Raw genomic sequence first — 27,265 nt, 5'->3', positions numbered from 1 at the left:
TTAATTGGTTTTAATCAAAAGGTATTAAAATATTGATGGTTGTCTAAATTACCACTTGGGACAGATCTACTGAAGGAGTTAATGGGAGGGACAGAGAACAGGAGGCCCCAGTGCCCGGCTCCTTGCCAACCCTGGTTTTGCTCTTATAGTGATTCAGCTTTTGATTTCATATAAACTGATAAAACCAATTTGCCATTGGTGAATATATTCACATTTTCCCCTCTTCAAACCAACAGGCCACATGCAAGAAAAAGTTTCCACAAACATTTTGAATACCAAAGGATTTATTAAAGTAAAATAAATTAAGCTTTTTAGTTCGAGGTATGTAGCTTTTGTAATTGTTATACACAGCAATTGATTTTTTTTTTAAGAAATCTTCATGTGGACCCAACTCCTGTAGCCCCCATTAAATAAGTTAAAGACTTTTTCTAATGCTACAGTTGTACTATCTGTATCTATACTCATAATAGATTGTTCCAAGAGAATTTCAATACCTGTGCTTCCAAAATAAGACTTTCAAGAAAGCAATAAATGAAGCAAACATGTAAAGAATATTTTGAATAGTCATGGTAGTGTGCTTAACTACCAGATTTTCATTTTCTCTTGTGAAAATTACCTTAATCCTCCAGTTAGGTCCACAAAATATATTGCTGTATGTTACTAAAAGCTAAAATAAAGCAGCATTTTCCCCTAGTATTCAGTAGACTTTAGTCATGCTTCAAACTGGGATGAACCTGCAGTCTCAGGTTTTATGTAGTGAAGTAGATGCCCTAGAGTGACTGGGATGGTGCTCTTCTGCAGGGGTAAAACTACACTTAGGTGATGCTTTGGTAAAATGTGTTAAGGCGCTTTCCCCTCAAAGTCCAAGTGTCACCTTCACTATTGGCGATGAGCTCCTCTTGCCCTGTACTGTCACAGTCCAGGTTCTTTTGTCCACTGTCACCCAATGAGCACCTGGTCAGCAGGTCCTTGCTCTGACTTCTGCAAAAAGCTGGATGATAGTTCCCTGATCTGAAGCTCCTCAAGGCTGGATTTAGGATGGATGGGTTTATGTAGTTCAAACAAAATTGAACAAAACTTCCCTATGCTGTGGAAGGATTTGTCCTGATGGAACAGGACACATCTCTGAATGCACCTAGAAAAGGAAAGGGTCACAGTACAGACCATAAGGACCTCAAGTGTGTTTAAAGTATCTTAAAATCTGACTTTTTAGGTGGAAATTGCAAAGGGAGGACATGCTGGCTACTGACTACAGTAGACCTTGTGGAACTCCTCCAGGTCAGTGTAATGTAAGAAAGTCTATTACTACAAGTACTGAAGAAATAGGGTTTTTCTCCTGCCTTTTCACACAGCTGAGTTTTGACTCACTCCTGCATTCTGTTACACAAGGGGAGCAAATCTGACATACAAGGCAGGTGATTTAAGGCTCAATGATGTGTTAAGACAGGAAAATTAAGAGTTGAAGCCTATTATATAAAGTAATTCCTTTATGCCTTCAGGTCTCTTTTGTTTGATCACAATTCTTGTTTCAGCTCTCAAGATGACCAACTCTCACGATACAACTAGTTGCAGATTCCCACTAGCCCTGTTCTCCCATGGAATAAGACTAATTGAAATGCCCTTAATTTTGTGCTTTTATTGCTTCATCTAAATCATCCACCACTTGCTGCAGCTTCTGTAGGCTGGGGTGGACATTCTCCTCCATCCATTCCTCTACAGTGCACTGGTGGAAAACTTGCTCCATGGCTGCTCGGAGGTCCTGCACCACGATGTTCCACTTGGAGAGCAGGCTGAGCAGAAATCAGAAGGAAGAAACAAACACATTTGCAGGTGAGCTCTGTCTCAAGGTGGGGCTGGGCTACCAGGCCTTTGAAAGGGAGAACAGGCCTTCAAATTACTTTACAGGAAAAGCAGCTGTTATAAGGGCTCAAAGGACTCGATTTTGGGCAGATGGCAGAAGGTTGATGGTGTTTAAGCACCTTTAATCTTGGCACTTATGCCATGACTTCTAAAATATCAAAATGTGAGCTCAGCAAAACACTAAACACATTTCAAGTGTAACAGAAACCCACTGTAAGACTTGTTGGGAATTTAACTCAGGAAGAGTGGATGCAGTTGCTTTAGCAAAAAATGTATAAATTAGCCATTTAGCATGAATCAGCATCATCTTTAGGACAAGTTCTAAGAGTACATCCAGTGACAGGGAACAGGGCTGGGTTTTATTCCAAGCCCTGCCTGGAACGTGGGCTGTGGTAGATCCTGCACTGAGGCCAATAGCTGCGGGAAGGTCTGTACAGGAGCATCTGCACATTCAAGGGAAGTTCTTCAGAGACCAATTTTGTACTTGCATTCAAAGAATGTGTTCAACAGAAAGCAAATATAAACATGTTCTTCTGTTTAAAACCACATTATGAATGCTGCTTGTTTGATTTCTGCTGATGCTTCCGAAATAATTTTACAAAGAGGCAAGGACTCAAAACTAAATGTTGGGGACTTGAATGCTCCAAATATAACAGACTTTACTTCCTCTATAATGGAAAATAAGCGCTGTTACCTTACTGCATCTGGCTGGAAGTGATGCATTATTATAGGATGAATAATCCTCCTTTTTCTGTGGTAGGGGCTGAACCAGCCTGTGACATATCTGAAAAAGAGTGTTAGTGTGAGCAGTCTGTGAACCAGCAGTGATGTGTGTTTGTAGCCTGACAGGGCTTTAGCCAAACTTCTGCACACACAGAGATATAAGGAGTAAGTAAATTTAAGTGTACAACTATCTTGGAACTATCTTGTAAGAGATGGTTCCTGGCAGATGAGAATAACTGATCACCTGTTGCAATTTAAGTCAATATATGGTGCCTGAAATGTAGAGCTTGATGTTTCAGTCTGCTGGAGCTGTGTCCCACTTTGAGCGGATACAGCCCCCACACTTGTGCAGCCAGCCAGAGCATCGCCACAAACCTCGGTACCTGTTCCTTTCAAGCAGCTCATCCACTGATGACTTGAGGTAGAAACTCACTTGCGTCACGAGCGTGAGGATGTTGCTCCCAGGAAAGGTCCCCAGAGCGGTGCTGTGCAAAGAGGATCCGTCAGTTTCTGAACTCACCATGCGCTGAGAAGCGTCAGAATTCCACAGCTGCAATTTCACCTCATGAACGTTTCGGTTTCCAGGTTGGACATTCCCAGGAGCTTTTCCACATTTTCTTTAATCTTTTCAGAATAGCCACCTGGCAGAAGACAGCGGAAATAAGTAAAAAGGAGCCTAAATAACCAAAATGTTCTTAAAGAGGATTTTCCTGGAGTACCCTGCATTGGCTTAGTAGTTCTCTTTGGATCAAGAAGTTTTTGAAAGGTAAAACGGAACTAGAACAAGGAAAAGAACTTGAGGGTGGGAGGAGTACATTGTCTTTCACACAATTGTCTTGTGGTAAGTAAAGCACTTGTAGCTATGAGCTTTCCACATGGGGTGCTGAATGTTTTTAGTGCCTTAGTTAAAAACAGGTAGGTTGCAGTTTCTTATTTTAAAGATAAGAAATGCAGAAAGACAAAAATAAAAATCCTTTGGCAACTGCCTGTGAAGAAACAAGAAACTACAGGGTGTATTTTACAAGCCCTAGATCCATTAATGAGTCAAAACAATTTTTACATGTAAACAAGATCTAAATCTCATTGATATACCAGCAGTGTTTCAAATCAGTTTCAAAAGCAATTCAGCTTCTTAATTTTTTTTTTAGTATAAGCACAAAGTTTGTGACCATTTACAGATTAAAATACAAGAAATGATTAGTATACTACAGCTATTTTAAAATACCGAGGCCAAGAGGCTTTGCTCCTGCACTGCAAACATGCAAGTGTATAATTTATTGTTAATAATTCAGACCTCGATCGGGTAGTCAAACCACCTCAAAATATAATAAGCCTGTGCCAACCTTGGGGCAAAGTCACCTCCCTCTTGTGCTAGGGATTAGCTGAGAGAGAATGAAGTGGTGCTTGTACCGTGCTCCAGTGCCTGCAGACACACAGCCAGGGACGGAACTGCCACAGGGAGCAGCTCACACAAAACCGAGAAGTGATCATACCTAAGTAAGAAAACATCCGCCAATTAGACATTTTACGTTTAGAACATAGTAAACAAGGGGGCTGTGTTAATATTTCTATCACTAACATTCAAAGAAGTTTAAAAACATCAGTTTGTCTCAGAGAAGGCACCATCTACCTCTGAAATGCTAAGTTTCTGTTTTACTAATAAGAACAGATATGAACCAAATTACTTTCTCAAGCCAAATTAGATTCAAAAATTGGAATTCAGCTCTCTCGTATTCCCTTAGACCTCCTGTCGCATAAAATCCTTTTGCTCCTTCACTACATTAACAAGGTCTCTCTTATGCAACTTCACCCACATTAGACATTCCGCTATACACCATACATTGACTGTGCTTTCTATAGCAGTCCAATGTGGCACTAAGTATATTCTAGCCTTCAAATCCAATCTGCTGTGGTTAGTGTCTGCCAAAACAATCGCTCCTGCTGATTAACACCATGGCAGATGACTGGAACTCTGAAATCCACCCTTCACGGTCAGCGGGAGGCCCAGCAGTAACCAACAGGCAGGACTGCAGGTTGCAAAGTTCCCTTCTAAATCCCCAGCCCCTCTGTACCTCCCGGGGAGTTTTTGGGTGGAAATTTGCTTCTGTGGGATCCTCGGAACCATTTCAAAAGACGGTTCTCACCTCTGCCAGCCGGTCAGGGCGATACCTTCAAGGACATCGGCGGGGCTATCGCTTGCCACTTTCAGCCACTGAAGATGGTTTTTTAAGTGGTGCCCGATGAGCGTCAGAGACTGATTCACTCCCGTAGCGCCTTTAAAGGCACTGGCAAACCACACCTTGGAGAAGCCGCATCTACGATACTTCTCTATGAGCTGCACTGAAATAATACACAAAAGAACACTTAGAGGACAAGTTTTTCTCCATTTAAAGCATTGACTGTAATGTTCCAATTAACAGCAACGCAGGTCCAGTTACAAGAGGCTGCTGAGCCTTGTCCCATCAAGTTCTGAGCACCAGCAAGGACGGGAGATTTGACACGCGCTCCAAACAACCTGTTTCTCTGTTTGACTGCCCTCCTATCTTCATGTGCCCAGTGACCATATCCCATCCCCTTGAATTGCTGAATTGCTTCAATGTGCAGAACCATGGGTATGTAACCAGTACATGCAACATCTGACAACTGATTTTTCTTTGAACAAACAAATATTTGTGTGCATGTTAGATGCCTGACTGCAGCCTTTAGGAGTTTTTCCTTTGAATTCTATACACGTATGAAGCCTTGAAGCTTCTTTTGTAGAGGTGTTTGATACGGAGCTATCTGTTCCCACTGGTTTTAATGCAAGGAGTTAATGTAACAGTACTTGTGAGAAACCTCTCAATCTCCCATCAGTGATTCCATAGCCCTGCTGAAAAGAATTAAGCAGCAAAAAGATGCAAGTCCTTCATAGGAGAAGCAAAAGCAGAGAAAGAAAATAAATAATAGCAACAATTATGTGAAATCAAACAAGGGCTATGTTTATGCTACTAAAGCAATTTAACAAAAATATAATTTGTGTCCAACTAAGGTATGTTTTAATCATATTATTTTGGTTTGGCTACTTTGTTTAACAGGTAACAGAGCTCTTTGCTTTTCCTAAGCAGCTCAGCAGAGAAGTACAAACCTTTGCCCTCCACGTCCAGGTCTGCTGCGTAGTCCCAGATCATGGGCTGCACAAGCTGCGGGACCTCAGACTCTGAAAGGGACAGAGTTCTAAGCAGTGGAAAAGAGCCAGTTAAAAATGACTACTCAGTACATATGGCTGGTGCAGTAACACAGTAACAGACTAGAATTAACTCCGGCTTGTCACCAGAATTCTTCACGTACAGCTGAAGTGCCCACATGTCCTGTCAGCCCAGCCAGGGGTTTGAACATGGGGGTTCACATGCCAGGGGCCACCAAGTCCTTGGACAGCCTGACACCACTAATATGGGGCAGCAGCAACAATTCACTGGAGATCCCATTCATCCCAAGCTCATCTCATCCTTCATCCCTGGAATCTACCCGTATACCTGCTGGGCTGAACTGGTGGTGCTGCCAACTGTACACACAAGATTTCAGCTAAATTCAAAGGAAATATTCACCTTTTGAGCTAGAGATTGTCTCAGCTCCCTTTGCACAGGGCTGAGCTTCTCAAGACACTTTGAAAGCACAAATGAAGATATAGGTTTAGCTTCAAATTCCTTTATCATCAACGCTCTGACTAGTTTTAAACATGAAAAGAACAAATTTTTGAGAAACTGCAGTAAATTGTACAGAAATTTAGTATTTTAACTTGTTTAGTTCATTATTGCCTGTGGCAGTACAGTGTACTTAGCTAGATGCTGTGCTGCTCTTGTGGGAACTGCACGGGTCCTATCTGCATTTATTTTGGATGATTTCCCACTATTAAAGCCACAAGTAGGCCAGTCACTGCTGGAGGAATTGCACGGCTACTCATGGTGTTGTCTAGATCTATTTAGAGCAGACATATAAGGTGGCTCTGAAAATGCTGGAATTCCATCTATGTTAGGATTAGTCAAATTTTAGCAGTTGTTTCCTATTTTTCAAGAACCAAGACTCACGATGTCCAGCTCACTGAGCTATCCCACAATTCAGTATCAGAGCTCCTCATGACATGCACTGTGATCACCTGCACTGTCAGAGATGCTCACAGGGCCACAGCTTCTCCGTGCGAGTCTGCACCGCTGGAACCAGAAACTGCACAGGGCAATGACTGACATTAGAAGGTGGCGAAAGGCACAGAAATTTAGGCTGAGACTACAAACACTCATAGGCATTTTTAAATGTGTAAAGAAAGTAGAACTGATGGCAAGCACTGCACGACGACTGTTTTGTTTGTCACTGTATTACCAGATGGAAAAGTAAACCACATGTGTTGAGACTTGCCCACAGTTGTACAGAAAGTCTGTGATGTAGCCAAGGTCTAAATGTTTCCACTCTCCAGTCTAATGGATCGTATCTCGAATATTCTCAGATTTCTTTGTATTATTTTTCATCTGCCAACAAATCTGTTGTAACTGGGTGTGTAAACTGTATGCTATAAAACACAACTGAGCCCAGCACTGGTCACACACCTGCCAGCGTTTCCTCGCTCATCCCTCTGAGCATGTCGTCCCATACGATGGGTGTCACGGCCGGGTACGACGAGGCCACACAACTTGCTACGGCTTTTATGTGGGATAAGCACAGCTTCTCCGGAGTGTTGCCTTGTTGCTGCAGCCACTGCTTTGATTCCTCTCCTTCGCCGAGGTAATACACCTGAAACGTCAAACAAATAATCCTGGCTTGTTTTATAGGAACAGGGGGAGCGAATTTGGCACAGTGTCACAAAACCTTACAATGCTGAAATCCTATTGTAAAGACACGACACACCGAGTGGGCATATTTAAAAGCACTTCGAGTGTTTCTATCGGTCTGTAGGAGACTGTGACCCTGACTAAACGGATCACACAAGGGAATTTTCATAGAGAAACTAAAATATCTAAAGAATGATTAAAGTGTGTGGTACTTGTCTTTGGAAAGTTTGTCCTCTGAAGTAGCTCTCACCAGTTTTCCTCAGTTTGAATCTACTAACCCATAAGGTCCTAAATCATCTAAAATGAGGTTCCTCTCTTGGGGAAGATCATTTGTATGTGAATCTAGAAGTGACTTGGGGGTGCATCCAAGAGGGGCCCCAGCACAACTGGTCCTATGCAGATTTGGGTCTGTTAAGCTGGAGATGCATTTAAACTCTGTTGTTTTAGAGCAGGTTTTATGTAAAACATGTTTATTCTACATAAATATTATTTTGCTTTATAAAAGCTTGCAGGTCCCTATCTAACATGCTAAACTATCTGTACAGTTAAAGTGATCACTATGAATGTCAGAGACCTGCGTGCCGCTGGGCTGGCTCTAAGAACCTCTGAGCCAGGAGAAAACTCAAGGTTCTCCTCCTCAAGGAGACAAACTACCAAGAGAAAATAAAAAGCACTATAAAAGGGCTCGCTTTGAATAAGTCGGCCAGAACAATGAGCCAACACCTTGCACCAAAACTCACATGAATCTTAAGTAACATCTCCAATTGATATCTCACTTTAAATACTCATTTGACTTGAAACCAAATGCTGAGTTAATGTTAATAAACTGCTTTCAAGACTTCCAATGTTACAGTCAGATCAACACAAATGACATCCTGTGCTACTGGAATCATTTATTGCCAAAACGACTTTTCTGCACCAGCTTGAATTGGTGTTTTCTGTCCCCAAAATCCGACCCAAAGGTGGCCTGGGCGCCACTGAATGCAGAAGCCTCAGCCCTTACCTTCATTCCTCACACAAAAACAATATTCCTGGCTCAAGGGAAGTCCTACCTCATCACATCCAATGTGAAACCACTTTACATCTTCGTGCAGCGCCATGACCTGGTCAATCATGGCTTTGACCAGCGCCCGCGACTCCTCCTTGTGTGGGTTGAGGGCGTTGGGAAACACCTTCACCTCCCGGAGATGGGCGAACTCTTTGTGCTTCAGCACGAACTGCAAGAGAAAGGAGAGCTCAGGGAACACGAGCAAAATGAAGGGGACAGCAGCGTCCTGCTGTGTCACCAGCGCTCCCCTAACAGTTGTCCTTATAAAACCTGAGGTTTAGCATTTATTAGAGGCAAGGAATATGATCTCCTTCGACGCTTGAGCAATTTTGCCAGCACTAACTAAAGAGATTTTAATTAGATTTTTAGGAATTCAAGCTATAAGAAAACACAGTTCCCTGATTAAATTTTGCATAATTAAATTAAATTTGCAAATCCTTGTAACCTACAGTTCTTCGCTTGTAGATTAAAAAGAAAGATGAATTGTACAAATAAGAAGCTGATTTGGCCATAGAAATACTCTCGCAAAGAGTTTTAAGTGCCCAGGAGCCTGGAGGTACTAAATCAAATGTAAACCTAGTCCTGAATTCATTTTGTTGTGCGCACAAAGGCATTATAATGCTTAGGGCATGGGTGTCAAACGCATTTTCTCCGGGGGCCACATCAGCCTCACAGTTGCCTTCAAAGGGCCGAATGTCATTTTAGGACTATATATACAGTCCTAAAATTACATTTATACAGTCCCTGGTGAAAATGAGTTTGACACCTCTGGCTTAGGGGAATAAGCTCCTCAATTCTGAAGGGCTAGTCAAGAGCAATTAAATGGCAAAAGGACTCAAGTTGCACCAGGGGAGGTTTAGATTGGATATTAGGGAAAAATTCATCCCAGAAAGGGCTGTTGGGCACTGGAACAGGCTGCCCAGGGCAATGCTGGAGTCACCATCCCTGGAGGGGTTCATAAGGTGTTCAGATGAGGTTCTTAGGGATACGGTTTAGTGCTAGACTTAGCTTAGGTTATGGTTGGACTCGATGATCCTGAGGGTCTCTTCCAACTGAAATGATTCCATGATTTTATGACTACTAATAGATGGAATTCAGGACATGAATTGCTAACAGCACACAGCAGAGTTAACTTACTCCTCGCATAGATCCAATACTTCAATCGAAGCTATTTTTGATGACACCTTGAAAGGTGCAAACAAGCGTGAGACCTCAAGCCGTCACTGGCGCTGAACACAAGACAATCGCACCAAGAACTCTTGATGTCTTTGCAAGTTTCCCACGGACTTATGGACAAATCTGGTATCGGGATCAGACGGGAGCGGCTGGTGGGGCCTCAGCATTAGAGTCAGGGTCGTACAAGCAGTTTGGCTGTGGGTGGCACAGGACGGGACGAGTTCTGGTAGAGCAGGAGGGACCGCGGGGCCGGGGGTTCCCACGGGGCGAGGGAAACGGGGATCAGCGCGGCGGCAACGCGGGGCCCGAGCTGGAGAACGACAGGGACTTCCCAACAAAACCACCGCGCTCGCCCGACCCCGCGCTCACCTCCATGTGCCCGAAGGTCTGGACCAGCGGCACCAGCTCCAGCCCCAGCGCCCGGGCCTGGCCCAGCACCGCCCGCAGCTCCGCGGGGCTGCGGGGGGAGAACGGGCGTCAGGGCCCGGGGCGGCACCGGGACGGCCCCCAGCCCCTCCCCGGCCGGTACCTGTATGCGTGCGGGGCCCGCAGCGGCTCTAGCGGCCCCGCGTACGGGAACGTGTCCTCGTACTCCAGCAGCAGCCCCGAGCCGCCCAGGGCGCGGAGCAGCGGCAGCACCTGCGGGCGGGAGAGGACGGTGAGCGGCCCGGGGAGCGACGGCCGCCCCAGCCCCGCCGGCCCCTCCGCCCTCACCTCCGCCCTCACCTCCGCCCTCACCTCCGCCCTCACCTCCGCCCTCACCTCCGCCAGGTACGCGGCGCGGGGCGGGGCGCCCTTCATGTCCAGGTGCACCAGCCGCCGCCGCGGCCCGCCCGCCGCCATGCCGCCGCTCCGGCCTCGATTGCTCTCGCCTGCGCACCGCCGCTCCGCATCGATTGCTTCGGGCTCCCGCCGACCCCAGGATGCCCCGGCATGAAGCGCTTGCCCGCGTCGCTCTGTCCCGGTTCCAGTGTCTCGGCGCTGCCCGGGCACGGTCTCTCCGTTCCGGTGAGGCTGCTTTCGGCTCTGTAATGCATTGCTGCCTGTTTGCCTGATGCGCTTCTGCTCGGCGGCCGATTGCTCTCCCCTGGCAGGCTGGCGAGGCGGGCCGAGCGCATCGCTCTGTGCCGGCGGGCACGATGGCTCCTCAGCGGCGGGCGGTGCCGCGGGGCCCCGAGAGCGGCGGGACGGCGGCGGGGCCGGAGCGCGGGAGCCGCCGCCACTGCAGGTACCTGAGGGGCCGGCCGGGGGCTGCGGGCACCGCCGGCGCCTCCCGCGGGCAGCGGCGGCGCCCGGGCCCGGCGGGCTGGGGGGAGCGGCCTGGAACCTCCGGGCGGGGAGTGAAACGGAGAAATAAACCGAACAGCAGAGTCAGTTGACTGCTCAGCGCATCCTTATTTCAGCAGCGCTGGGATCATCCTCCATAAGCGCTGGGTGCTCTTGCGTTGCTTCTATTCCCATAATTATTACACATGCATTACAATTTTTGAAAATTTTTTACATACATCTGTACTAAGAAATAATTGGTGATGTTAGTTATAATTGTTTAGCTTCTTACTTACAATTCTTCTATTATTAGTTCATTATAAGCGAAGCACTCTGCTTCTAAAAATGTGTTACTGAGTCTGTCTCGCTCTTGTCGTGTCAAAGAGTCTAAAACTTGAAAAAGATCCCCTCATTTTGCAGGTAGTCAGAACGGATTTACCATGTCAATTGTTTCGTGAGGGATATGGCTTTTATAACTGAGTCAAAGTGTGTGTTAATTTAGCAGCTTTTCTTTATGCATGTGGATGTGCAAAAGGGGGGTCAGCTGGGGTACTGGCTCCTCACCGCTGGTGCTTGTGTGTGGCTGTGACTGTTCCCTCCGCAGTGCCAGGAAGAGCAGAGCCCGGCAGGACTGGCCATGGAGGTGGCTCAAGGCCGCGTTCCTCGTCTCCTTGGTCGTTGCTGGGGGTTTCCTGAGCTGGAGCTGCCTGCAGAATGAGGACGGGGTGACGGAGGTGCTGGCCCGTCATGGTGACAACCTGCGGGACACGTTCATCGAGGTCCCCTGCTCTGAGGACTACGACAGCCACAAGAGATTCAAAGGTATTTGGGGAGGGTTGTCCAAAGTGGGGTGAAGCAGTTTTCGGAGGACCCCAACAGCTGACTGCTCTGTTTAACAAAACATGCACTATGTAACTCCTGTTTTTCCAGCAAACACCTGGTCACTGTGTGTATTGTTTAAATCCTCAAACATTCATGCCCCTTGGGCCAGTGCAGAAGTAGTTGCACCAGAGAGGTTTTGCTATCGTTCCTACATAATTCTTTTATGAAACTGCTTTGGTTAGGCCATGAGAAATAAGCCTTTTGCTAAATCTATTTCTAGTGTCTTTTCATACTCTGATTCTTGTAATAGGATTGTGGGTTAGTTAGTTACTGGTAAGTACCATTCAGAGTAAGGAATGGAACGGATTTAGGATATTGTCTGTGCTGCTGGCATGTGGTAAAGGCACAAATGCCAGTTTCTGAAGTGCCGCTTTTGAGATGTGCGTGTGCTGGCAGCTTTTAATGCTGCCTGCAAAGCTCTTCTCCTCTGTCTTTGCCTTCCAGCTGAGCCTGTTTTCTGTCAAATTGGTATTTGTTTCCCCTGGCACTCATTTATTTGCAGTGTTGATGTTGGATCTTGAGCAATGGAAGCTTTTCACCTTCTCTGATGAAGAGTGGTGAGAGTCACACTTGCAGTTTGCATAGATGAGCTATGCTGGTGTTCTCTTTCAGATTTGCAGAGTGGGTCTTGATGAATGTTTTGAGCTGGTACTGCTGCTGGAGAGCAGCTCTGCTCTTGCCTTTTGTCAGCCTGCCTGTATGTCTAGCTGTATTGCATCAAAAAAATCTTTTAAATTTGTTTTTAGTTAAATCTGTTTTCTTATCAGCTTCATTATGTGTCTGACAAAAGACTTGCTGATACAAAGCTGGAGGCAGTGTGGGGGCTGGAGGAAACTGCTTGGAGCTGAGGAAGAACGACAATGACCAAAAGGCTGGAGAACCTGCCTTATGATGAAGACTGAAGGAGTTGGGTCTTTGTTCCCTGGAGAAGGGAAGGCTTGGGGGGATGATGCCACATTATTCCAATATTAAAGGGCAGCTGCCAAGTAGATAGAGGCCCTTTCTTCACAAGGAGCCACATGGAGAAGGTGAGGGGCAATGGGTGCAAGTTGCACTGGGCAAGGTTTCATCTTGATGTAGGAAAGAAGTGTTTTACAGAGAGAACAGTCTGGAACAGAGAGAATCGCTGGAACAGGCCCCCCAGGGATATAGCAGAGCCTCTGTGACTGGAGGATTTCAAGATGTGGTTGGACAGGGTGTTAGATGATCTTATCTAGGCTTCCTTTCCCATGAAAGGCTGAACCAGGTGATCTTTTGAGGTACCTTCCTACCTGGGCTTTTGCATGACATCTAAATTTCTTGCAGTGCCAGTTCTGGTAGAAAACGTTTGTCCAACTGCAGCCTGGATGTGGAGGTGACTTCCCCTGTCCTCTTCAGGTGGCTGGTCCTGGTGCTGTTGGTTGAAAGGCTTTGAACAGAAACCAGAAGTTTGTGTAGTCTGTGGTCGGATAGTTTTTCCTCAGTGCTGCTATTGTAGCATCTTGATAGGGTTTTAGGGGGTTCATCCCAAATGTTATTGAGGCAAAGAAAGCTGCTGTCAGGAAGCTACCAGCAAGGAAGCTTCCTCAGGGCGGGGATTTTCTGGCTGGGCACATAAAGACACATGTTCTGTTTTAACTTTTCGTAGTTACTACAAGCAAAAACTCTGTGTTCCAGCTTTCTAATTAGGTGTTTACTTGCTGCTGCTTATGTGATTGATTTTGGTTTTTAGGAGGTGTTTTTACGTGTCCCCCTGTACTATGCTTTCAGAGAGAGGTCAGTGGTATTAGAAGTGTGTGCGCATCTGTTTTGTTAAGTGGTTAATTGCAGCTGTGCTGGGATGATAGACTTTGCTCTCGTTTCTCAACTCCCGTCTCCTGCTCAGTGCCGCCAGAGGGTGGTGCAGAGCTGCTGAGCCTTGCTGGCCTGGCAAAGCCGGCTCCTTGCTCAGCCTGGCTGTTACTGATGGCTTAGGGAGGCAGTAAATGTGGATTATGGTTCTCTGCCGAACTGGATTCAGCGCCGGAACTTGAGTTGCTTCGTTGGAAATAGCTTCCTATCACTCAGTAGCATTTCATTCTGTCTTTACTCTGGCTCGATCTCCACAGCGGCTGGCTCTGTGTCAGGAGGCACATTCCTATCAGCGCTTGGTGCCTGATGCTCAGCTGTGGAGTTTCCACAGCTAAGATGAGCTTTTTATTTATGCACCTGTGCCTCCTTCAAACCGAACTAGTGCCACTCAGCTTCTAGTTTGCTTCAAGTGATACGGTAGCTGCTGTCACAGAGCAGTGGTTTTATTTCAACAGCACTACCTGCCAATAAACATGCTTCATCCAGAAATCAAATGCGTTATTTTTCAGAGGCCAAGCACTTAACTTATTGCATTTGCAGAAGATGTGAGTGCTCAAACCCTGCGGCCAGATCTTGGCTATTTCTGCTGTCTTGAGACATGGTGAACTACTTAAAACTCCTATGTAGTCTCTTCTGTGTGTTGACATGTTATGTCAGTGTACGAAGCATCCGTGATCACTGCCCAGGAGACAGCTTCAGGATGCTTTCCAGAGGCTGGGTCAGTGGATGTGGAAAGCAGAGAAGCCTGTGAGCAGCAGGGGAAAAGGTCCAGCAGCCACACTGCTGGTGTGGTTGTGGGGATGGCATCTGATAAATCTTTGCCTTGTCCTGCTTTGGGATGGATCGCATTAGGGGAGCATCATGGTGGGGCTTTTATCTCTTGAGAATCATCCCGATCTTGGCAGCACATGGTTCTTGGCCAAGTACCACTCTAAGTAGAAGACAAAGCTGCACTTTAGGCACTTGGACCCCATGTTCCATCCAGGGGCCACAGGGAGTAGTTGTGTTTTGGTATGTTCCTCTTTTACCTTGATTGGAAAAATACAACTCTTGGATCCAAAGCCAAGTGCCTTATCTGATAAGTGAATGGGTTTGTGTCTAGTAGGCAGAAAATTGTGGAAACTACTGAGTACCTGTGTGCAGGTTCTCCAAGTGTGCTTTTACACTTGAGTGCTCCTGTGTGCTGTGGTCTCGTAGACAAAGACAACATGTTTCTTAATGCTAAAGTTGTTTTCAAACAGAGTCTTCTGTTTTTTTCTTTAGCTTTCATCCAGTGTTTGTGCCTTACTGTTGGTACTGGGCTGTCTCTTTCTTGGTTTTCTTCCCAGTTTGGGAAAGCTTCTGCTGTTGCCTTCAGGACATGTCCTGACTCCAGTGCTGCCTCTGCCAGTTCTCTGTCAGAGACCCTGGACATGGAACAGTTGTCCTAGGTAACCCTGTAGCTTTGCAAAATCTGGTCCCAGCCTTTCCAAAAGGGTGATATCTGTGCTCTAGTTTGCAGCTAGAAATAGAGAGCACAAATCTCTTCTGAAATCAGAAATCTTGGTTCATGTCCTTTTTGCAGAGTGTCGTACAAAGAAAACTCTATTTAGACAGGTTTGTCCTGGAGTATTGAAATTCTCCTTTGAATTTACTCTTCCTCGCCACTTCTGTCCTTGAACATCAGCTTTCCCTCATCTCTAAGACAATTTCCTTTGCCTTTCAAGCTTTGAAGAGACCTTTTCAATGGCAGAAGTCATTCCCCTTGTCTCTGTTAGCTAGGGAGAGCTTCATGTTTTTCTGTGTTCTGCTTTCTCCCAAACTCATTTTTCAGTCAGCCTGTTACCTCAGCCTTTTTTAATCTTGTTTTGTAACGACAGTATAAAAAAGTGTACTGCCAACATCCAAACTTATGCTTCATAAGATTCCTGGCATCTTTATACCCAACAGAATGCTCAGTACAGTGTGGAGTATATGTTATGTGATTTGTGATCGATGATTATTCTGAAAGTCTTTGAGTGGATCTTATGGTTACTAACTAAATGTCTGGTAAGTTATTTTTTCTCAGTTTGGGAACTCAAATTAGTTGCTTTTTGGCTGGGTTGTTTTTTTTTGCATGTGTCTGAGTTTAAAATTGGGTGCTGGAAGCTGTTACTGCCTCAGCCATCTGTCCAACTCCTTGGGTGAGTGTTTGCAAGCCTGGAGGCAGAGATGTCTCATCCCTGTCAATTGGCTTCTGAGCGGCTCTTCAGCCTGGCATTCAGAAGTAACTGAAGTTAATCTGCCACTGCTGAATGTATGATGGAGCTTTACGGCACAGCAACATAAAATGCGTGTGTCTTTGTTAGGGCAGACAAGAAAACTTGTGGTCTGCTGGCTACTACTTGTTGCTTTGCAGAACTGCATGGTGATGTTCTCCGAAGGAACGTGGCATTTCCAGTGCTTGCATTTTTATTGCACGATCTGCGGTGTTTAACTTGTACGTTGTTGGTTCCTGGAACTGAGATTGAAAAATGCAAGAATTGCTACAAAAACTGCACCTAGCCTTTCTAGTTGCAGAGGGGATATTTACAATGTGCCTGAAACATGGCACAGAAGCTCCATCTCTCTCCACTCCCAAATCTGTGATTAAGAATTTTCCACCTATCAACCCCATGTGGGTTATTGTTGGTTTGAATTCTGTACCTTTGGGGCTGGTACTGTATTGCAAAGTGATGTTCTTTAATATGCAAAGCACCTTTGGGTTTTTGCCAGAGTTTTAAACTTTCTTTTGGTGCTTTTTATTATACCAAGGCACTACAGCCTCTGCTGAATGGGGTGTTTTGATTCTGCCCATTTCTTTAGCTCACAGGGGCACAAGGAGATAAGTGAGCTGGGGAGCAGTGGTTCTGGCTCCTTGTCGCAGTGCTGGGTTCTGTGCTGGCACTGATAAATGGATGCTCAAGAATGTAATCTCTAGCATATTTGAGACTGCTGCTTTCCTAGATCATCTTCAAATAACTTACTGTTTGCCTCCAGGAGGCTAAATCTTGAGCCGGCTTCAGTGAATTGGTGCTGGGTCGTCAGTAAATGCAATGAATTATCTGGGTTGTAATCCAGTTGGTTTCCTGACTTGGATCTGTGTTGGAACAGTTGGCTGCTGTGGGTGCCTTTGACTTCAATTTAAATGTGTTGAACAAGGGGCTTTTCTTCTCCCAAGCAAGGAAGGAATGTCTAGAACTCAGGGGAATGGCACCAAGCAGCCGTAGCAGTGTAAGTGATGTGACTTAGATGAGTTGAATCTGCAGGAGCAACGGTGACGTTGGCTGGTTTGTCTTGTCTCTGCCAGCGGAGCCAAACACATCAGAATGGAGATGGAACGGCATTGTAGTTTGAGTGATCTGAAACAATGTGAGGTTGCTGTTACCCCCTTTCTGAATGGTGTGAATCTGAAGGGGGAATAGAAAAATATTACAGATCTGTTTTGAACTTTTTTAGAAAGGTGACCTTTCCTTATTTCTCTTCCTCTCTGTGTTCCAGGGTGCACTCCCAGAAAGTGTGGCAGAGGTGTGACCGATGCGGTGATCACAAGGGAAGAAGCTGAGAGGATCCGTAGGTAACTTTTCTTTTAGCTCTTTGACCTTTGAGCACTTGATTTAGTGACACTGTGCCAGTGTTTAAGGTGCAGCACAAAGCTCATTAGCTGAAGGAGGCTGGGTTAAACTAGCTAAAACCTTTTTTCCAAAGCCAATTAGTGGTTTTGCTCTAGCGGAGGCAGTTCATTTTCATGTTCTGCCTGGCTCTGTGGGGCATGAGAGTTGTAGAGGGGAAAAAAAAGGAAAATAATTAAATCCTTCTGTTCCATTTGGCCTCTATAAAACAAACAAAACATAAACCTCTTTTCAGCTGAGTCTGTTTCTGGGTAATTGAGCTGGTGCTGACCCTATAGTCCTCTATGAACACAAAGTGCTGAGTTTTAATCAAATAATAGAGGACATTGTCAAATGGTGCAGTTAGAAAAGTTATCAGCCTCTTTGAGTGCGATTTGCACTTGATAATCATGCAAGTGGGGACTATCACTGATGCTCCAGGGGCTCGGCAGCTGGTGAAGGGCTTGGCTCCCTGCTCGGGCCGGCCACCGATTTCAAATTCAGCCGAGCTGCTGGTCTTGATGCAGCGTTTCTGCATTGTACAGGTTTATTTGTACTGCCCCGAAGAATCAACATCTGTAAACATCTGATGTTTAATCTTACTTGGCCAGAATGTATTTGAAAGGGGATGGGTTTTGGGGGTCTTCTGGGGATTTATGGAAGGAGGCTGCAAATTCAAAAGTATTCTATAATGTAGATACTTTTTCATGTCAGGCTGCAAGATTTGAAACAAATAAGTGGCAGCTTCTCTTAATGAGGTTATTTGATGCATCACATAATACTGAAGAGTTACATGTTGTAAATAATGACATTTAAGGATCGAGTATCAGACTTCAGTTCTCATCTGCGATTGTTGTTTTGCCTGCAGAATAGCAGAGAGGGGACTGTCCTTGGGAGGATCTGATGGAGGGGTGAGCAGTGTCCTGTTACTTTTTACGTTCTTTTACTGCCAAGGCAAGATTATAAGTGCATTTTTGGGACTTCTGGAGAGGAGATGGAGAATTTTTTCCTTTCATTCAAACTTGGAAGAAAATTTGTTTGGACAGTTATTTTATCTCCCATTAATACTTCTGCTAGCAGTGTAATTTGTGACTTCTGAAATACAGCTGACACTTTCTGTTATTCAGTTTATAGTTAATTCTAGTGCCCCTCTTGAACTGAATCGTCTTCTCCAACTGGAAACAGTTGCTACAACAGAACTGCACGAGTTTGACTTCTGAAACTAAGTCACAGTGGTTTACAGCATCACGTAAAGATTTGCTTTGTGTAGTGATGAAAACTACCATGTAATATCTTAAGTAGACCTTTGAATAATGTTCTTTAAAAATGAAAACAAAACCACTTTGCTTTAACAACCGTGTTGATTTCAGTTTCTTCCTCCTCATCTTCATTCTCAGGATGTTTTCATGTATGAACAGAAACTGTTTCTTGAGTATTTGTAAACACATCCACTTCTTTAGGGCTCTGCTGAATTAGGGCACATATTAGCAGAAAAGGAGAAAGGTTTCAATGAAAAAATAAGACTTGATTGTCCTTGTGATTGCTGAGGAAGACCTGCAAAAAACCGTAACTTGAGAAACTTAAACAGTGCTGCCTATTTGTAACAATATATTTAAAAGATTTAACACTGTCTGATCTGTTCTATCAGGATCCCTTGGATTTTTTGCAGTTCTGTGGCTGCATGATTTTCCACTTTGCCCAGATTACTTTGCCTGTTGGGACCTACAACTTAACTCCTGTCATTAGTGCTGCCAAGTGGGGTTTGTATCCTGTTTTTCCAGGACCTACATCTAATTTGCCATTAGGCTTCCACAGAGGGATTAGAAGGGCAGTGTATAACAGGCAGCCTCATGGATTTGGACCACAGAAAGTTAATGTGCAGCTGGGGATCAGGAAACTGGGGAAACTGAGGCAGAGAGAGCTTGGAAGAGACACGAGGGGAGGTGAACTCGCTGCCCGATGCCCAGGGCAGCCCAGGGGTCACTTGGACAACAAGCCAGAGTGTCAGACAAATATAAATTCAGCATCTGCGTCATTTTGGAAGCGTTACTGTGAGTGGTTTTTTGAAGGGGAGGGAAAAGGGGTGGGGGAAGAAGATTCTATCATGGCAGTAAAATAAATCTGTTAAGAAATTCGATGTCCACTGAGAGGTCTGGGCTCTGATCCAACCTGTCTCACATTTCTTATAATCTGTGGATGTCGGAAAGTTATTGCATTGCTGTAACTCCTTAGGGAAAGGTCCAAGAAGGGAGTTGAGTGGTATTGCATTGAGGTCTCATCCAGAATAGTGGACGAACACTGAAAGATGCTAGAACCAAGTGCTGGCCAGTGTTTCTGGGAGATCATGTTTAGGAAAAGCCTTTAATTACAGTCTCTTTAATGCCGCTTTTTCTCCTGTTGTGCCGTTTTCCTCTTTCTTTTTCAATGTGCGTGCTTGCGGGGTGAATCTCTTCCCAGCAGTGCTAGCTTGACTCCAGCAATCATTAAATACTGGTGGGGTGTGTGGTGATGTGGAGATGAAACTGTCTGTCTTCATTTGAGCCTTTTTATTGGCTTTTCACATCTCTTACCTTCACAGCATACAAAATGCTTCAAGTCTTCCTCCATCTAGCTACTTTGCCCATATGCCTCTCAAGCCTATTGGATTAGATTTGCCTTATTGCTTTAAATTTCTTGGGCTCTAGAATGTTTGGATAATTCTGTCCATTTGTGCCTGTTGTTCCAAGACTGATTTTTTTTTTTTTTTCACCTTAAAATTCTCAATTCCTTGTTTCTGTTTCATTCTGTTTAATTCTTGCTTTAGCCACTTTGATCTCTCCACTATTCCAAATACAACTTATTCAGATTTCTGCTGGGGTGCAGACTGCATTCTCGCTCTCTCTGATTCCCTCTTGACCCCTTTTTAAGCAACTTCTTTCCTGTATGTCATATTTTCAGCTCACAGAAATGGATTTGTGTGTGCGTCTGGGTATAATTTCAACACCTAAACGTGCAGTTTGTGACTGTCAGTTCTCTCCTCTGTTCGCTTGCTGCCCTTTCTGCTTCCTTGGAGGGCTGAAGCATAGCATAACTTGTTTCCTTTCCATCCTTTTTTTGTTGAGAAAGTCCTGGCAAACACCTGCATTATTGAAGTGTCCCAGGAGTCATGCCCCAGTGGTCATGCTGAGCTTGCTTTCTTATCTCCCTTTGTAATTTTTCTTAGATTTATTTTTATTTATGCACATGGGAGAGGCCACTGCAGTGTTCTAGTCTAACTTTGAACAGCATCTTTGCCACCAGGATGCTGCTTTCCCTTGTACCTCTCCGGCTCTGTAGCTGTGAAATAGCTTTGTACTCGGTCCCTTCCCTCGTTCAGAGTGTGAGCTGCATTAGTTCTCTTGATGTTTGCCTCAGCTTGGGCTTTTTCTTCTTTCTAAAGATAAAGACCTTTCTCTTTCCTCCATACCTAATGTTTTCTTGCATGCTACCCTTGTGTTACCACTTTAGTCACGGCTCATTCATTCACGTCTTTGTGACTGCCGTCATGTCTCCAGTGTAAATGAAACGACTCTTTATTGTTGGATCTATTGACATGTATTTAGAAGCCGCAGAGAAGAAACGCCTTGATGCGGCTGGCCAGCGGTGTTCTGGTTCCGGCAAAACTGGCGGGAGCAGCCACCCAGAGCTCCTTTTGCAGGGGGTTAGATTCCTTAATCACTGGGAGGATTGATCGATCTGTGTAGCTGTGATGCCAAACAAGGGTTTCTGATACGGGCTCACGGACCTGCGTATAGAACAGTGGTTCTGCAGACCGTATCCCTCTGTGTTCTGCTTTCAGCCCTTCCAGCTAAATTCTGAAGTCTTCCAAACACTGTCAGCTCTGCATCTTCCAGAGAGCAGATAACACTTGTCCCATCTTAGACCTCTACTACAGGCTACATGGTTTTATTTCTTCATAACTAGCCTCCTGATGGCACTTAGGAACATGTGCTTGTGAGGGGTGAAAGACATTGTTGGCTGTGTGTCCTCCATTGACTTACAGCCGTGTGTTGCTGTGATTATCTGGACTCGACTCCAGTGGAACAAAGAAATAAACTTAACAGTAAAATCAATTCTGCTGTTAAGCAGCATTCTTTATTTTATCAGCACTGGGGGTCATCCTCCATAAGCGCTCCAATGACTGGATGCTCATGTTGCTTATATTCACACAATTATTGCATATTTGTTACAATTTTTGGAAAATTTTAACATACAATATACTAAGAAATAATTGCAAAATCATAAGATGAGTATGAAGTTAGTTATAATTGATTAGTTTCTTACTTAGAATACATCTATTAATTACTAGTCAAATATAAGCTAAGCACTCTGCTCCTAAACAATGTGTTGCTGAGTCTGTCTCGCTCTTGTCAAGCAGAAGGATCTAAAACTTGAAAAGCAGCCTCTCATTTTGCAGGTGGTTAGAAAGCATTTATCATGTCAACTGGTTAATGTTGGGTGTGTCTTTTATAACTGAATCACGCTATACGTTAATTTAGCAGCTTCTCTTCACTGTCAGCTGTTCTATAGGCAAGTAGAAGTAAGTTTTTTGTCTTTTTTCTCTTTTGGGTGGTGTGTCTGCTTGCTTTCTGTAGAAGTAATGCTTAGAACTTTGTAAGAGGCAGGGGAAGAAGGTGGAATTGTTCAAGTGAATGTATATTTTAAAGGTTGGAAATTCCTCTTAGCGAGGATGGAAGGCAGAGCCTGTTGTGCTTTGCAAGATGGGAAATGGATCCTTTTGGCATACACTGAACATCGGTGGTTATTTGTGTGCTTTTTGAATCCATTTAGCAGTGAGAGGGTGGAGAACTTGGGACTGACAATATTGATGATCCAAAAGAACGTAGATTGGTCCTCTTTTTTCTTTAAAGGAAGCTCGATTTCCTCTCTGTACAAGTTCTATAAACCACAGTATTGGGGTCATTCTGTGAAACAGGCTCTCAGCGATAGGTGTCTGTTTGCAGTGTTCCTGCCCTCTATCAGGGAACAGTGCTGAGTCCCAGGCGGTGCTCAGCGCTGGCCGCGGAGCAGCGATGTTGACACAGGCTTCCACAAGGTTTTCTTCTCAGCGTAGGAAACCATGCCGAAAATGTTTAATGTTCTGAAAGGGCAGAGGCCAAAATAAATGTTTCAGTTTGTTTCCAAGGTGGTTGTTAAACAAATAGCTCTGTGCTCGTATGTAATCAAGTCCCCGTCTATGTTTGGCGTTCAGTTGTTTTCCTCTGTCTGGAACAACCCTGAAGAATATTCTTTCTTTTTCAGACTTCCTTTCCAGTCTTCATCTGGCTTTTCTAGGCTTTATATTGTAGCTATTTTTTCAGCTCTGAAAACCTACAGTCCTTGGGGGTGGCTTTTATTGATTCGTTTGGTCATTTTGCATCTTCCCAACTATCATCATCAGGTGCTGGAAGAGTGAGAAGAAATGTGTACGTTTGGAAAGCATGTTGAAAGCATTTGAAAGACAATTGGCTTTTAAATTAAATCTATCTTTTCAGATGTGTCCTGCTACTTCTCCTTATAATCTATTTTAGCATGATCACAAGCATTTTTGAAGCTACACGGGAGCAGTTTTACTTTTAGCTGTAGCTTGGGTTGTTATACAGAACCAGAAACTGATAAATGAAAATAATTTGTTTCTGAAGCTTGAGTAAACCTTATTATGAGAGCTGTTTTTCCATGAGAGTGAGATAATTTGTTTCCATAAGTCCTCTGAAGCTTTTGGAGAACTTCTGTGGGAAGGAGAGGTCTGAAAGAGGCCTGATAGCATGAGAACAAATGGCCTCAAGTTGCGCCAGGGGAGGTTGAGGTTGGATCGGGGGAACAATTTCTTCCCCAAAGGGCTGTGGGGCATTGGAACAGGCTGCCCAGGGCAGTGCTGGAGTCACCATCCCTGGAGGGGTTGAACAGACGGAGATGAGGTTCTCAGGGACATGGGGCAGTGCTCTATGGTTGGGCTCAGTGATCCTGAGTGTCTCTTCCAACCAAAACGATTCTGTGAAAAGCTCATGCTGTGTCCACTTGAATAGCTTGTTACTTTATCTATTTGTGAAGCTTTGTTCAGGGATCGATTTTAGGCAGGTTTACTGAAAGATGGTTGTTCCTCTCCTCTCTAAAAGGAGACTGTAGTGGAGTTCCCCGCCTTCAGCCCTGAAGCTCAGAGCAGCTGAGGCTTTTCTTTTGCCAAGAGCTTGTCCTGCATGTCGTCCTCCGCCGTGATGGAGAGGAGGAGGGAGGAAGGTGCTCTGGGCTGGGGTGAAGGTGAGGCTGGGTTGCCAGCCTGGCGCTGCAGCTGGGTCACATCTGTGCGCTGCTGTGTTTGGGTAAAGGTACAAAGTGGCTTCAAACAGCTCTGTTCCAACCATGCCCAGAAATTCTTCTTGCTGGTAAGATGGAAGTTATCATTCTTTCCAGGCAGCTCACCTAGTGGTTTTATTGTTGTCTGGATTTTGCTAGAATAATGTGAATGGTATGTGGCGCATCAAGAAATGCCAGGTTGCAAGCTGAGTGCTCTTGCCTGGGTATTGAATATCAAAGATGTCATTATTTTGGTGCTGGTCAGGTTAATTAACTGTTGCTCCTTGATGTTTCTAGTATAAAAAAAGAGGCTGCTATTAAGCAGACAAATTTTGAAATATCTTTTAACCGATTCAAAACAAACATGTATTTTGTGGACAGCAAGAGACTTACAAAAGCATACTCTATTCAATTTAGAGAAATAATTTAGAGTCCTGAGAGGTAGCTCTTTATCCTGGCAAATGCGAGTACTAATCTTTTCAGGTTGGTCTGGAGCTGGGCAGAAGTCTTTGGTTTGAATCAGATGAAGAAATGGATTGCATTTTCATATGTGAAAACTTTTTACTCTTCGGTTTTCTTTTACAGCGGTTTAGAAATTGGGGAAAAGAAAGTTTGGCTCTAGTAAGCCTTAGAATTAGAATTGTTCTTTTAAACAGACTTTTATGGCTGTATTAAAAACGAGAAGCATACAGGAACTTGTGGGGAAGGAGAAGTTTTAATAACAAATGTTGGGCAAGATAAATATTAGTGCTGCTACTTGAGCGTTTCACAAATATTGGAAAATGTTGTTATCTTAGTGTGGAAGGGAAACATCTTCAAGAAGGGATCCAGGAACATAGTGTCTTACCCCAACCTGTGGAGGAAGATTCTGGCAATTCTGTACGTCAGATCTGAATCCTGGGAACAGCAGCCTTGTGCTTCATTCATATACCTTCATCTTTTGTGCACCTACACAGCAAACTGAGAGGGGCTTGTAGTTATAAATTAAGCATTAGGATTGTGAACCCAGTTGCTAGAAACTAATATTTTTCTTTGGGAGGCTGTGGAAAGTGAGATCTGACTTGGGACAGCTATTAAAGGTCATAGTTAATAATGATAAAACCTTTTCATGCTCTTTTTTCCTACTATTTTTGTTTCTTTTCCCAGGCATCAATTTTGGACTTGCACTCGGGAGCTCTGTCGCTGGGGAAGCATTTTGTCAATCTGTACAGGTAACACGGGACGGGGCGTTGCTGCCGCTCATCGTCCTGCACTGCGGTGCTCGTCGCCTCTTCAGATTGCTCAGACCGTGTGGTCGGTGGTGACAAACTGCACAAGCTGGACGGATTCACCATGGTTTCCACAACCAGTTAAAAAGCTTTTGTGGCATGAAAATGGGTCCTTTGTCGAACTGGGCTCTTTGAAAGCTGGCATTACCTTTTAAGAGTTCTTCTTGCACAATAAATAATGTGGGGATTTTGTTTGTTTGTTTTTTACAATTACAGCCTAGTTTGTCAGTGGTGGAAGAAATCAAGTAGTCTTAACTCTTAAAAATTTGAATCCATGTGCTTATTTCATATGCTCTTTTCATGCCCAGGGAATTCCATTCTCTGTTGCTGCATCTTGATCCTTTACTCTTTTAACTTGTAGTCTTTGAACAATGCTTTGGGAACATCGTGCCTAAAAGCATTTGTAGGATTCCTTTGTGTTGTGTTGTCATTTATTGACTGTGGGTAAAGCACAGTCTGATTCGGCAACTCCTCTTTGAGACTGTTGTTTAATTTTTCAGGTACTTTGGGGACAAAATTCAAGACATCTTCACAGAAGAGGATTTTGCATTGTATCGGTAAAGATTTTCAATACCTAATCAATGAAGCACAAAACATAACTTTGGCTTTCTTATGAAGCACAGGTTGGGATTGTCCTTTGGACAGACACACAATTGTCCTTTGGATTGGGGCACACAATTGAATTTGCAGCTCAGAATAATAATGTCTGTGAGAATTAAGATGCTCTGAGGAAAATAAGTAAAAGGACCTGTTGGTGACTACCTGGTAGGATCTGCTGCTTTGAACTCAGCTGCATTACCAGTGTCAAGATCTTACGGATGGTGTAAATGCGATCAGAATGACGGCAGCACCACACGATTCCCATTCTGCCCAAGGGGCCGATGCTCTGCAGGCCTGCGGGCGAGGAAAGCGGATTCATCCGAGCTGTGTGGTTATTGGCCAGAACATTATAGCTGGGGTGTAAAATCCTTTAGCATTAACTCCCATTTCGTGTGTTATCCAAGAGCTGTTGTGTTAGATGATGAGGACAATCCTATGCTATTATTATATTAGGAACTTGGTCTTTTTTGGGTGAAGCCCAGCAAAGCATAAGGTATAGTAAAGCGGGAAGTGGAAGAACTTCAAATTACTCATATTCTGGCTAGAGAAACTTTCCCCTAAACAGCCAGAATATGAAATAAAGCTATAATGTAATAGCTTTGGCATCTAATCCTTTTAGCTTTCCTGTAGACCTGCTCATGTACTTAACGAAGACAACAAACGTAACGAGTTCCATGTGTCTGTGAAGGTGTGTGGCTAAAGTTTAGGAACAATCACTCTTTGACTAGACACAATAAATCTTTAGCTATGCATTTCACTGGCTTTCTCATAACTTAAAATGTACCTGGCTTGAGCTTTTTAACTCTTTTTGTCTTTTTCTTGCCTTTGTGAAGGAATATGACCTCCCTCTAGTGGTAGAAGTAGCATTAAGTAGCCAAATAGGTTTATTAGTTCTGTTAGTATAGTAATTTATCTTAAAATATGAACCACTTAAAGCTTATTTCTATTTGAAAACTATTTTAGATACTGTTGCCTAGACTCTACACTTGCCCTTGTTATATTTCATTAAATTTTTCCCTGCCCAGCTCTCCAGCCTGTCCAGGTCTCTGGATGGCAGCACAGCCTTCTGGTGTGTCAGCCACTCCTCCCAGCTTGGTGTCATCAGCAAACCTGCTGATAGTGCACTCTATTCCCTCGTCCAGATCGTTGATGAATATATTGAATAATACAGGCCCCAGCACTGCCCCCTGAGGCACTGCACTAGACACAGGCCTCCAACTGGACTCTGCCACATTGACCACGACTCTCTGGCTTCTTCCCTTCAGCCAGTTCACAGTCCACCTCACTACCCGCTCATCCAGACTGCATTCCCTCAGTTTAGCTGTGAGGATGCTGTGGGAGACTGTGTCAAATGCCTTACTCAAGTCAAGGGAGATCACGTCCAGCGCTCTGCCATCATCCATCCATCTTGTTATGTCCTCATCAAAGTCAATGAGGTTGGTCAAGCACGACTTCCCCTTGGTGAAGCCATGTTGAGTGCCCCTAATGACCCTCTTGTCCCTGATATGCCTTGAGATGGCACCAAGGATAAGTCGTTCTATCAGTGTCCCAGGGATGGAGGTGAAGCTGACCGGTCTAGAGTTACCCAGGTCCTCCTTCTTGCCCTTTCTGAAGACTGCAGTGACATTTGCTTTCCTCCAGTCCTCAGGCACCTCTCCCGTTTCCCATGACTTGGCAAAGATGATGGAGAGCGGTCCAGCAATGACCTCAGCCAGCTCCCTCAGCACCCGTGGGTGCATCCCATCCGGATCCATGGATTTATGGATGTCCAGATTGCCTCACTGCTCCCTAACCCAGTACTCATCAACCCAGGCAAACTCCTCCATTGTCCTGCCTTCCTCCGGGGCCTCAGCGGTACGGGGCTCCTCAGGACAGCCTCCGGCAGAGCAGACA

The 27,265-nt window shown here is 44.6% G+C and overlaps 2 protein-coding genes across 5 annotated transcripts in view; one reads left to right on the top strand and one right to left on the bottom strand.

The window, feature by feature from the left end:
- Positions 1 to 171: 171 nt before the first annotated feature.
- HEXD (hexosaminidase D) lies at positions 172 to 10,515 on the bottom strand. Of its 3 annotated transcripts, none has more exons than XM_080356345.1 (12): positions 10,369 to 10,515; positions 10,136 to 10,245; positions 9,976 to 10,063; positions 8,435 to 8,599; positions 7,161 to 7,344; positions 5,708 to 5,779; positions 4,728 to 4,923; positions 3,994 to 4,076; positions 3,146 to 3,224; positions 2,967 to 3,068; positions 2,555 to 2,644; positions 172 to 1,790 (listed from the first exon to the last, which is right to left on the bottom strand). In XM_080356345.1, exons 1-12 carry the CDS (start codon positions 10,447 to 10,449, stop codon positions 1,622 to 1,624), a joined length of 1,419 nt encoding a protein of 472 aa, XP_080212471.1. In that variant the 5' UTR covers positions 10,450 to 10,515; the 3' UTR covers positions 172 to 1,621. The 3 variants fall into 3 exon arrangements, with proteins under 3 accessions (XP_080212471.1, XP_080212473.1, XP_080212472.1); XM_080356347.1 differs by adding an exon at positions 9,568 to 9,614 and having other exon boundaries at positions 9,976 to 10,245; positions 10,369 to 10,399; XM_080356346.1 differs by lacking the exons at positions 9,976 to 10,063; positions 10,136 to 10,245.
- A 132-nt stretch (positions 10,516 to 10,647) lies between these two features.
- Positions 10,648 to 27,265, top strand: part of OGFOD3 (2-oxoglutarate and iron dependent oxygenase domain containing 3) — a 38,571-nt gene continuing 21,953 nt past the window's right edge. For both annotated transcript variants that reach the window (XM_080356348.1, XM_080356349.1), the window contains exons 1-6: positions 10,648 to 10,834; positions 11,477 to 11,694; positions 17,083 to 17,158; positions 18,061 to 18,103; positions 24,651 to 24,715; positions 25,273 to 25,329. In XM_080356348.1, coding sequence (XP_080212474.1) covers positions 10,746 to 10,834; positions 11,477 to 11,694; positions 17,083 to 17,158; positions 18,061 to 18,103; positions 24,651 to 24,715; positions 25,273 to 25,329 — 548 coding nt within the window. In that variant the 5' untranslated portion in view covers positions 10,648 to 10,745. The remainder of the gene's footprint in view (positions 10,835 to 11,476; positions 11,695 to 17,082; positions 17,159 to 18,060; positions 18,104 to 24,650; positions 24,716 to 25,272; positions 25,330 to 27,265) is intronic.

This window comes from Nesoenas mayeri, assembly GCF_963082525.1.
Source record: "Nesoenas mayeri genome assembly, chromosome: 19".
Taxonomy (NCBI): Eukaryota; Metazoa; Chordata; class Aves; order Columbiformes; family Columbidae; genus Nesoenas; species Nesoenas mayeri.
Note: the sequence above shows the minus strand (reverse complement) of the source record. Positions and strands in the feature narration are given on the sequence as shown.